The 12892-nt window shown below is 35.9% G+C and overlaps 1 protein-coding gene across 1 annotated transcript in view; it reads left to right on the top strand.

Annotated features, from left to right (window-relative positions):
- The window catches only part of LOC145260218 (uncharacterized), a 53788-nt gene that overhangs the window by 11685 nt on the left and 29211 nt on the right, over positions 1-12892 (top strand). Inside the window, exons 3-6 of the mRNA XM_080118044.1 lie at positions 841-977; positions 2145-2280; positions 7632-7733; positions 8987-9117. Of these exons, the coding sequence (XP_079974170.1) occupies positions 841-977; positions 2145-2280; positions 7632-7733; positions 8987-9117 (506 nt within the window). The remainder of the gene's footprint in view (positions 1-840; positions 978-2144; positions 2281-7631; positions 7734-8986; positions 9118-12892) is intronic.

Raw genomic sequence — 12892 nt, forward strand, 5'->3', positions numbered from 1 at the left:
TAACTGTCCAACTTCCATCCGCCGTCTAGCGCATCTAGATGTCAACTGCGCCCACCTCACCCTGGCTACCGGAAGCTGCCCTTCTCTGTTATCAAAAATAGAGAGCAGTTTAGTAGACCGTTCCTCAGACAAACAAGATCAAACACACCTGTATACAATTTGTATATATATATATATATATATATATATATATATATATATATATATATAAACTGTTATTGTTTGCTACTTCCCATCTATTGTTGATTGTAGGATATTTCCTTTGTTTATTCTAAGCCATTTCCTATCTCTTTGTCTATTCCCCCCTCTCAGCACTCTGCCCTTCCCTGTTTATTCCAAGCTATTTCCGCTTCCTTTGTTTATTCCCCCCCCCCCTTTCGGCTCAAATCCACCTCAGGGCCACTTTATAGTATCACAGTAGCGCGGTCTTGTTCCGTCAGCCAGAACTGGATAGAGGTCCTAAGTAACTCTAAATTATATTTAGAAAAATCAATTATAAAAAGTGACCTAAATGCGTAAGGTTCAATCCTTAGTGTGGTCGACCAAAAAACAACTGCGAATTAGTTAGGATCTCTATCAAGTCATGGCTGACGGAAAAAGAATGGTACTCCGTGAAGTAGTGTTCCGCTCGAATTTCTGTCAGTTCAACAGAAACATTCCAGAGTTTAACAAGATACACCTGAAGAATGTCGGTTATATCGACCGAAACATTGTGAAAATCTCATTCAATATGAGAACGGTAGTCCGATTAATGGCCAATAATACGAATAACCAATTATCTCAAATTAGAAACGACAAAATTGTATTTGTTTTAAAAGCTTTTACGTTTTTTATTCTCAGTTAAAGACGAGTGTTACCCGTACCTGCTTCCTTCTTTGATCAACTATTATGGTCAAGACCAGGATCGAAAACTTTTGGATTGGTGTGCCAAGTTCTTGAAAGACCAAACCGGAAATTCAAACATAACCTTTATGCAGGTGAGATTACTTTATTTTTACGCGTAACATCTGTTGACTTAAATATCTAAATAGTCATAGATGTACGTTTTCTTTAAGTGAACATGCAATTTGTAAAGCTGTATCTCTAGTCAAATAGTTTCGACTCTGACTCTGAATAATCTCCACTTGCAAATTTGGTATTTGTGCCGGCTAAAATCTGAAGTGTGAAAATGTGCCTTCTATTTATTGACTACCAGGGTGACCCGATGTTGCCCGGCATTAAATGATCAACAAATGTTTCACTTGTATTTTTGTCACCGAAATCGATGTAATAGACCATTTTTCAATCAAATCAATTGATTGCCTGCTTAATTGAGAACTACGCACGTAAGAAAGCTTCACATACATCTCAGTGACTAAGTTCACAATATATTGTTCTCTACAATGCAATGTAGAGAACTCGCTCTTCGAACGCATCCTTGTCAGATCAAAGAATCTACTGTTTATTTTTGATATGCCTGGGATTACTGGATGCACAGTGATAATGGCTTGAATTTAAGTTTGAAATTATGATTTAAACAAATTTTGAACGCGCTCCTGTCATATCAAAGAACCTGCTGTTGATTTTAAGCCTTTCAACTTGTCTGGTAATAAAATGCTAGTCTGTATAAGATCATAACTGTTCCTTTCATCGGATTATTTCGATTAACGATACTTATTGAATACATTCAGACAACACCTATCAAAGAACACTGCCAGGCACATAAAGTACCTTTGTGCGAAATTTCATAAAAATTGACCCAACCGTTTACAATTCCATAGGGAATGAAGATGCAGATACTGACGTACAATATTTCTTTTATATAATATACGAGTCCTAACTGTAAGGAGAGAACTTAAATGGGACATAATTTTGATCTGTTGTGATTTCATAACATCCCTAAGATGTGAATAAAAACTTCGAAAGTTCTTGAAGTCCTACAAAAATATCTGAAATTAAATGTATAAATACGACGAGGGATTCATAGAATAGCTATGGTCGGATTTTTTTTTTCTGTACGGGTGGGGGGCCCACGTTCCACATGCAGTGTAAAGTTTTCTATCAATTTCTAACTTTGGTAACATCTGCCCAAATCTCCTGCATCTGACTTATTGCATTACTTTATTCGCTAATGTAAACTATTTAATCTTTGTCCCCTTTTTCAGATCTACGAAAGGTTTGGTCGGGAGCTCTGCATTGTATTGACTAACCTCAGTAAAACCTGCGAGGAATATTTCCACCCAAAGACATACCCGGATGTTCCAGTCTTAAAGATCTTAGAAATCTCTCTAATGATTCCAGGTAAATTTTTGCATTATATACTTTATATAATCACGCTGAAACACCGGTTCTCGTCAGATCACCCAAGGCGTTGTATGTGCTTTCCGCTTACCTCTGCATCTTTGTCCAGTCGGTATGAACCTCCATTTGCCACTGGTATTTAACAATGTCGACTCAGGAGATGTGTGGTTAGATTGAGCAACTCTTGCCACAAAATTTTCACAGGCTGGCACCCTTGCAGTGGGTATGCATCGTCTGTCAAGACTGAAGGAAGCCTTATATAATTTAATTTTTTCTTCGCAATTTGTCAGAACTTGCTCATCGGAAAATCCATTTTCACTTATCCTATCCTTCAGTACTTAAAAGTAAGTTCGATCTTGACTGAGATTCAGGTGTCTGTTATAAAGCCGCGAAAACAAGTACAAGGTGTCTAGAACAAGTTTACAGATTTTGTGTACAGGCATTTAAAGTTGAAAATTCAGTATGTTATTGCTATACAGCTTATGACCACAGGATTAAACTAAGTTACAGCAGGAATTGGAATATCACAGCTGTTGAATTTCAAAAATGCGTGAGTAGAATTTAGAATGATGAGATGCAATAAATTTTTGATTGAAACGTATGGAATGTATTAGACGATTTCATGAATCGAGCATCGGGTTGAGTGGCATAAGAGATTCAAGGAAGGCAAGGAGTCAGATGGGAGGAGCAAGAAAGTTAGAACAAGAGTTGATTGGTCGCATAAAAAAAAATTAATGTGTCTATAGACAAAATATGATGAATATTGATATCCATGTGGGAACTGTACACGCAATTATCCACGGATAATGATGCGGAAGATTTGCATGAATGCATCAGTCCTCAATTTCATCCTTGTCGAAGACCATTTAACAAAGATGGGCATCAAGACGGTTCCTCACTCTCTGCGCCGCCCATACCTTGCTTCTAAGTTTTGGTTATGCCTTCAAATGGTCATGAATGACAGTTTCTTTGACATCTTGGGCTATTTGAATTCAAGATGCCAGCGTTTTACAAGGTCATATGATGGGGCATTATCACCATAAGTTTCTTTCATTTCATCAATTCTCCTGTGGTGTGCGTCCTTTCAAATACAAAAACCGGATCACTGCTCGACATTCAACAGGCTCTATTTCACACCTGACTCAGTTCAAACACCTGTAAAACAGTAACCACAATTAGTTCAGAGCTGTAATTTACCACATAACCCGTAGACATATAAATCATTGCTCATGCAAAAATACAGCTAGATCAGACAACTGGAAGTGGGGGTCAGGGGCATTACTTATTGCACGTCCTTCGTAGTTGTGAATAAAGTGTACGGATGCAGAACCATGTAAGAGCTAAAGTTTTGCACGCCCTCTCAAAAATAAATGCAACCTGAGAAACTAGTACTTGCGCAGAGGTGTTGTGATGTCTTTATAGCATTAAGTAATCGTGGCGCAGTTGTTAGTGCTTGGAAAAAGTCAATTTACAATTGAATTTCTTTTGAAGGTTCAATTCTGTGTCGGCAATTGAAAAATAAAAAATTCTAATTATTTAGGATCTCTATCCAGTCATGGCTGACTGGACGATTGCATGCTACCCCCCCCCCATTAAGTAATAAAATTCCTTGCAAATTCGAAGGTTTAATCGACTGGAACATTAAAATGACACTCATGATGAGAATGGTAGTCTGAAGAATCCAAATCATATCAGTTAAATTAGTTTCACGCCTCTTTTGTTAAGGGAAAGTACAGAATGGTTACAAAACCCGGGCCCCTCTTAATGGTAAAATGGGTTTCTAATGTTATTTCAGCACAGCTTTTTGCGTAAGTACGGCCTTGCTACTGATTTGAAAAAAAAATATTAAACAATTTTTTAACGCAGGTGTCATTGACGATTTCGTTTTATACACACAAAAAAAAAAGTTATCCTTGTCTAACCAAACAATTTAATTTCCGATAACTTTGAAAAAATTGCGATTTTCCAGTTCATTGTTTTGATAAGTTGAAGGTAGACTATATCAAAGTGTTTTTTTTTTTTTTTTATTACTGTGCACGCAATAACCCTTATCCCCGAGTGGTTTCTGAGCCTTGATAATTGGTGACTTCTATGTAAAAAAAAAAAAAAAAAAAAAAAAAAAAAACTTTATCCGTAAGTCTTTAAGTAATAACTAGGGCTATGAAAAGAGAATATCTTTTCATTATTTTGAATCGAGTATATATATCAGTTAATGTTTTTAGATAGTGATGTCGTTCTTAATTAACTGTCTAACTGTCGGATATATACTCGAGTCAAAATAATATTCTCTTATAGTCCTAGTACTGACACATTAAAGTTTCTAGCCATACAAGTTAAGCTGACGTGATGTTGCCTGAATTACTCGGGTCGGACGGCGTAAGCATTTTCCGTTCTAACTATCCCTGTTCAGGTTTTTCTGGTATGACTGAAAGTGTCTGCTTAAGTGTTTTGCGATCTCCTCTGATTTTAAGCTTCAAAAATATGGTGTCAAACACTAGCCAAAATCTGCTCTTTCAACGCGGAAACTATTTCTTTCAATTTATATTTAGCAAAAACAAGGTGCATTACCAGAGACGTAAAAGAGTAGTGAGAATTATGAACCAGATTTGTAGACTGTGGGGAATTGTGTAGCAATATGCTTTTTCACATTATATTTAAATTTCTGCGTGATGGACAGTAGAGAAAACAGCCTTCTAAAAGCACTTCTGCAGAAAATAAACTAAATAGCTTTCTGGAATCTGAGTGTTCTACGGTGAAGTGATTGGATTTCGCTGATTATCAAGTTGGTCGCAGGTAAGTTCATAAAGTTCGTCGGTGCACATTCTATTGAAGTACTTGTAAAACAATGGTAGGTCTGCAATATTGCGGCAATTCATGAGGATTGAGTTCAAATAAAATCTTCTCTTGGATCTCTACTCGAGCTTAGTGTATTCCTACGTGGGCCAATTCTTCAATACGAGCATAAGAAAGTCAGTTATGTAGAAGTAATTTGCTCTTTTATTTTCCTTTTTTATTAATGAAAACAATACAATATTCAAGTTGTAACGTTTTCGATTTTTTCTCTGTATACCCGCACAGCACCCTCAACCCAATTCATCTTATGCTGATGGAAGGTTTTACCAACGTGACTACGCGCAATTCAGGAAACATCACGTCAGCTTAACTTGTATGGCTAGAAACTTGTTAATGTCATTACTAGGGCTATAAGAGAATATTACAAGAACTGATTTTCCAAGTGAACGGTTTAACAAGAATTAGTTTGAATTTGATCTGAAGAGGATAGAGTAGTAATCCTGGAAGTCAACATCGTCATATTTTGTTCTACAGATTTTTTAAAAATATTGTTCAGAACGACCCTCTTTAAATTAAGACCATTAGAATTACCAATTGCTTATTGGTACTATGTAGCGTCAAAATTGTGCATGGTGTCGATGCGATTATAACTTTTTTTCTTGCAAAAAAAAAATATCATGGTAAGCGTATTCAAAATATTTATCAACGAATAAAAAACGTAAACTATACAATATATTTTTTAAAGCTGTATCTTGCATAGATCAGCTTCAAATGCTCTTTAAAATACTCATGTGATTGTATGCTTCGAATTATGTCTACAAGTAAAATCATTTATTTTACTTCTCCTCCTCTCAAATCTTATCCAATCGTAATTTATGAAAGAATCTCGTCGTCAAAGGCATCTTCAGTCAGTGGCACCGATTTGTCAAAAAAACAAAAAAAAAACAAAAAAAAACAAACTGATACGGTGTAACCTGGATATAAGACTTCTAACTCTACAACTCTTATATCCGTGTTAGACTTGCGCCGGGGCTCCTTATATCCGTGTTGCACTGTGCATTAACACGGGCTTGCGTCGGGGCTCTAATTTGGGACCAGAGAAAGTTTCTCTTATCCGTTTTTATATTAGGATCTCTTGTATCCGTGCTACATCAAACGGCCCACCATCCGACTGTTGTAGCTATTTCTCTCAAATCAAAACCTTCCCAATCCTTTTCTACACGGACACTGACTACGATCTGATTGTCTTCAAGTCCAATGTAAATAAGTTCTTGATGAAACGCTCTCCCCTAAATAATCCAATTAACAAAATTCCCAATATTTGTTTACTATGCTATAATCACATTGACTAATGTATACCCATTAGGTCTTATCTTCGAGTGGCCTCCGGGCCTTCATAAGTGATAATTCCGTTGTAAAAATAAAAACTCCCAAACTATGCTCGCGCAAACAGGTACACGTGACATGTCGATTCCTGTCCATGTTCCAATACTTTCCGCTGTAAACTGACCGGTCACATTTTGACAGTTCAACAATGTCAAAAATACGGCAATTCAAATCTGTTGCCCACTCATGGCTAGATATCTTATATAGATAAATACAGTTACAGTTACAGATAAAAAACTGGATCTTAAGATCTCCATAATTCCAGCCATTATAGGAGCAACCGGGCTAATGCGATTAACCTTTAAAATTTAATCTGGCGAATATATCCAGTTAACCAAGTGCAAGAGAAATACAATTACACTTAGAGACGGTTAGAATCTTAAAATGACCTCCCTGTTGGAGAAACTAAACTAATGGAGAATTTATTTATTTTCGAAGTTAATAGACGTTGAATCTCTACGATTCCAGATGAGCATTGTATGAAGATAGCGGTTTCAATCCTACCCAAAGCCGGCCAGAGGCTTACTTGGCCAAAACGTGGTGAGACAACTACGGATGGCAGTGATTGCTGAGAATACAGTTAGATTCGAAGTTCCTATCCGTCGCGTTTACCACCTGATGAAGGCCAGACGAATAGTTGGCCGAAACGTCGTGAAACAACTAATAAAGATGAGAATAATAATTCGCAATAAATAAAAATAAATATAAATAATACTCATCTCAATGAATTCCAATTAAAAAAAATATATAAGGGGAGAATGTTTGGCATCTGGTAGAATACCCCATCCCCAGCAAAATCGGCGCTAAGAAAATTAAAACAAGAGAAAATATTCTACCGCTTCTGCTTGGCTATTTTCTAGCACTTGTCCCATATCATTGTCAGGGTGACTGTACCAATTTGCATGTGCTAATCGTAATTGTTAATACAAATGTGGAATATTTTTATTTCTATCGGTATGCCTGACTTCGAAATTTTTGTTTGACAAGAATAAAATGTTAGTATCACCCACGTAGTCTAGACCCTTTCTCCATAGGAGGAAGGAGCAGCTATCACAGTCACAAGATTTTGTGACAAAATGAATACTTTTGAAATACGTACCTTCATCTCTAACCGATTTCGTCCATCGACTTGATTCAACGAATACCCTTAAACATCCTGTTTGTTTTCTCAGGTTCAACTGGACCAACTGAACTCTCCCCATGCACAGACATTCCTTCTAGCAATTACTGGGTCGGATCTCTCCTTTGCGATTTTCCAGTTCATTGTTTTGATGGTAAGTTGAATATCGACTATTAAAATTTACATCTTTTTGTGAAGCATAGTAAACACCCAATATATTACAATGGAATTTGTAATAAAATTTACAGAATTCTTAAAATTTACATTCTAGTGAAGGCTATAGATGCCGAAGAAACGCTAAATGGGCTGGCTTTACTTTATATTAGACTAGCATTTCAGCCCGGCGTTGCCCGGGTGTTTTGGAGGTGTATGTTGAGCAAAAAAAAAAGCGGTCAATTTTTTAAAAACTTTGACCCCTATTATGACCCCCTAAAAATTGTTTTGGGATCAAGTTAAGTTAGATCCATGTCAAAGTTAACTTTTTCTAAAATTTCAAGTGTTCAGACCCAGAATTGTTGAAGTTTGGTCCCCTTAACAACTAAATTTCTGGCCGAAAACCGAGCAAAGATTTTCCCAAATCTCAGTACCCTGTATATCAAATTTCGAGTCTGTAGACTTTAAATTGACAGTTATTGCGTAGGGAAATGTACACACACGTTCACTTTTATAGATATATAGATTATAATATGGGTCCGTCAGTGGTTCAAGTATCTCGTTTGAGCAGTTTTACCATGGTTAGTTTAGAAATATAGGTAGACTAGCAGGGCGACCCGACGTTGCTCGGGATTTAAAGAGGATTAACGAATGTTCCATTGAAATCAGTGAACTAGTTCATTCGTCAATCAAATCGATTGCCTGCTCTAGTCGGAAACTCACCGCTGTGCACTGGGAGGAAGCTGCACATGCCTCCCCGTAGTGACTTGGTCCACAATTAATTGTAGTCTACACTGCAACGTATGTCTGTACATTTTCCCACGCAATAACTGTCAATTTTCAGTCTACAGACTCGAAATTTGATATGCAGGGTACTGAGATTTGGGAAAATCTTTGATCGGTTTTCGGCCAGAAATTTGGCTGTTAAGGGGGGGGGGTCAAAGTTCAACGATTTGACTTTTGAGAACTCTACCAAACTCCTCCGACAATTTTGGGTCTAAACACTTGCAATTTTAAATATAGGTTCCTTGGACATGGATCTAACTTTACTTGATTTGAGCCCAAAACAATAAATATTAAAGGGTCATAATAGATCAAAGTAAAAACAAATTGACCCTTTTTTTCTCAACATACACCTCCAAACTCCCGGGCAACGCCGGACTGAAATGCTAGTATACTTTAAACAGAAACTTTCATTTTGAACGCGCTTGTCAAACTGTTTTTGCTCTCTGTTTTGTCTCCTAATCCGAACAGGTTGGTGGTTGTCAATGGATCGCCCAAATTCATTCATGCGTAAACTTCGCAGTGCCAGCAACGCCGAACTAGACAATATTCTTGCCAATCGATTCCAAGAAACTAATAGGAAAGTAATCGGTTTCGTCTTGGTAAGTCTCTTCAGTTATTAACTGCCTTTAAAACCTTCATTTTACTGATACTGTTGAAAAAAAAACAAAAAAAACTATCCATTTCGAATAACCGACAATACCAATTTTGTCGTATTCATCCACTTTTTAATGGAAAGGGAAATTTACGGGGACGAAAATTTACATGCGGTCCCCAGTCTACACATTCCAGTAAGGGAAAATGACATGCTGCACCTAGTATTCTCACGTTATTTTCAGAGCACGTGCTCCTGGGCCCCAATCTATGGCCCTTCTTGCCAAACTATCACGAGAAACGCTCGTCTAGCTAAAACCACTATCGATCATTCCCCCCCCCCCCGCCTTCATCTGTGTCTCTAACTACACGTAGATTTCATAAACAAAGCTTTCTTAGAACTGCACGCCTCTGGAACTCTTCCGTTTCCCTGCTTTTTAGCTGACTACTATATGGTCGTCTTCAAGTCCAACGTAAACAAGTTTTTGCTGAGCCGAACCCTTAAGTAATCCAACTTGCTAAAGGTCCACTGCTAACGATTACTATTATCGTATTGACTGCCGTACACTCATTAACCCTTATCCTGAAGTGGCCTCTGGGCTTTGATAAGTGACTCTTGTGTTAAAGGGTTCAATGTCTTATATTTGTTCTAATTCAGAATGTAATTTTTTTTTTAACTGGATTTTTCTCTTCATGGATAAAAAACGATTAGGTGTTTAACTTTGTCCATGTGGGGGGGGCGGCAACTCACTAACATCATATTTTATAACTATGCAAAAGCATTTGGCACAACTGCACTTTAAATAATCAGAAGTATTTTTCATGGGAAGGGGAGCTTAGGGAAGAGATAAAATTTAATGATTTTCAGACTTTTGAAACTTTTAAAAAACAATTTTCAAAACGATCTTTTTAATATTTAAAATTTTAAGTTAAAAAAATAATTTGAAATATTGCTCCTATAGTAAATGTATATAAATTCAATGTTTCCATATACAAGGTTTTCTGTAATTGTTTTTAAAAATTGTTTTGAATTCAGATTTTGATTTAGTAAAAAAAAAAAAAAAAAAGTTGGATTTGCTCTTTTCACTAGTATAACCCCTTCTGAAAATGAAAACCCAAACTATTTGTCATAATTTGACTGATAATTCTATCAGTCAGTAAGATTGTTTTAATTTTTTTTAAATTTGTACAAATCTAATAAAAGGCTGTCTTCATATTTTCAAACTCTATCTCTTAAACTAAGTCGCAGAGCGGCGCTAGGGACTTCAAAAGTTTTGATTTTTTTTTTTTTTTTTTTATGGATCGTTCCTTTACAGTTCTTTCGCCGGTTAAAATAATTAAGGGATCAAAAAGGGGCCAATTTAAAATCATTATATTTTGTACATCTCTTAATTTTTAATCTGTTCATGTGCGTGCCACGTTAGTGCAGGGGTAACGTCACCAGCTTTCAATGCTACAGTTCTTTCAGTTTGGATTCTAAATCTTATACAAATATTTTAAAAATTTATTTTGAAGTCACGACTCTGTAATAATCTATATGAAATCTGGACAATTATATTTAAGCGTATTTTATGACCTGGAAAAACCGGGCGCCCTCTACCGTCGCTAGTCTAGTGATAAGACGCTTAGTGTTTTTATCGGTGTGACCCCCTTGTTTGTTTGTTATGCAATTCATCCCAGTGCTCTAAACATGACGTACATTCTACACCGGAATCGCCATTCTTAAATTTGTCTAATATTAAAGGGAAACAACTCGTTCAAGTTGGTCTGAAGAGAAAAAATGGTTCTTCGTTCTAATAGCGAAATTTAAAAATCGAAATATTGAATTAAGTAAAAGTAATGGTATCTATTTGTCATGTCGCAAAATGAAAATATTCAAAAATTACGAAAAGCGGTAAGGTAGACGTTAACGAAAATAAGGTTTTTCTAAATTGGCGAAAGATTTTCAGTTTTCCAAAATTTATTTTATTTTTTGCAAAACACTGTTTTCACTAAGTGTCTTCAATCTATTTCCTTAATTTTTTTTTTTTTTTTTTTTTTTTTTTTTTTGTAACTTTTGGTATGCTCTTTACTGTGAAATGACGATTAAGCGTATCTTTAACAATTACAAGACGCCTCTCCAACCACAGGGTCCTGGATATGACCTTAAACTATATCCATTGGTGAAGCCCCAGCTTGCCGGCTTTGGGGGAGTGTGGAGCCACCCTTTAATTGCCATTGCTCCCAGGTCCACTCTGACCCGGAGTGGTAGTACCTGTTAGGGTCCCAACTATGGGTTAAATAGAAACCGACTTGAAAACAACAAATATATTCTATTAAAAAAATTTTCTTCCGAATCTTTGGATTCGGCATTAAATAACCTGAAAAGGGTTGATATGCCGTAAAACAACCAATCAATCCAACCACCGATATCCATCACAAATAACGCCCTAACTGAAAATTCTTAATTCCTCGGCAATATGAACTGGAACAATATATTGAGGACATTGCAAAGGCTGCTGCAAAGGTAGGTTGCCTATATCGTGCTAGAACACTACTCGCACCTGAGAGGATCCTGTACCTCTACAAGGTCACCATTCGCCAATGTATGGAGTATTGTTGCCATATATGGGCTGATGCATCTACCACTAGCTTCTCCTTCTTGGATGCTGTCCAAAAGAGTGTTTAATCTAATAGGTACCACTTTGTCAACTAAGCTACACCCCTGTCCCATCGCCACAGCGTTGCATTTCTTGCTTGTGCTTGTTCTAAGTATTTTAATGGAATGTGCTCTGAACTCGTTACATTTGTGCCCCCCTCGACGTACCCGCTTAGCAGTATAATCTCTCCTTTACCGAAGCCCCTAAATACAAGAAAGCTTTCTACTTTAATAGTTTATTCGCTCTAACAGCTAGACTTTGGAATTCCCTTTCTGCTAATTGTTTTCTTGACTGTACGGATATGCAGAAGTTGAAATGTAACGTAATCTAATATCTTAGTCTTTCATAGGCATGGTCTCAAATAGTAGTCCCTTGCATCCAAGTGGCAATGTCTTGTTAGGGCTGAACTTGTAGGTGTCAGAAACTTCGTAAAAAATATTGAATAATTCGACCCCCTGTCTTTCCAAGCATAACTACTCGAAAAATGTAATTCAAATCCTAACTTTTTTTTCAATTAAAGGGGCAAGGACCAAGGCGTCATTAAAAAAAATACAAACGTGTTTAAAAAAAAGTTTTAAACTTCAGACTTTACAGGTAAATTTCCAAAGAACTTTTTGTTTTAAATTAGAATATATTATTTATTGATCTTTTTATCTTAAATTTGTGATATATAAAACTTTGAGTAAATTATTTACTTTCTAATAGACACTTGAAAATGGGGGATTAAAAAAAAAGTTTATCTAAAATATTATATTCGGTTTATTGGAAAGAGCATAAAATTTCACATTGACCCTGAAAATATCGTAAAAATAGAATCAATAGAAAAATTGATAGAAATTTTAAAGTTTAAAAATTGAAAAATACTGAACTCGTAAAATTCAATTAATTTCATTACTGTTTTTTTTTTTAAATAAAAGTATTTATATTTTTTATACAACTTTAATAGTTTATTTTGGAAGTATAATCCATAAAGAAAATAAACAACCCACTTTTAAAAGAAATTACGAGTTTTTATATTTTATTCGCAGTTTCGTGTTAGGGGTGTCAAATTCCTACAAAAATTATGATACACCTAGTGAACATGAATTAAAAAAAAAAAAAAAAAAAAAAAATTGGTTTTACTTCGAAAATTCGATATTTTGAT

The sequence above is a fragment of the Euprymna scolopes genome, chromosome 36 (genome assembly GCF_053919585.1).
Source record: "Euprymna scolopes isolate OS-2025 chromosome 36, ASM5391958v1, whole genome shotgun sequence".
NCBI lineage: Eukaryota > Metazoa > Mollusca > Cephalopoda > Sepiida > Sepiolidae > Euprymna > Euprymna scolopes.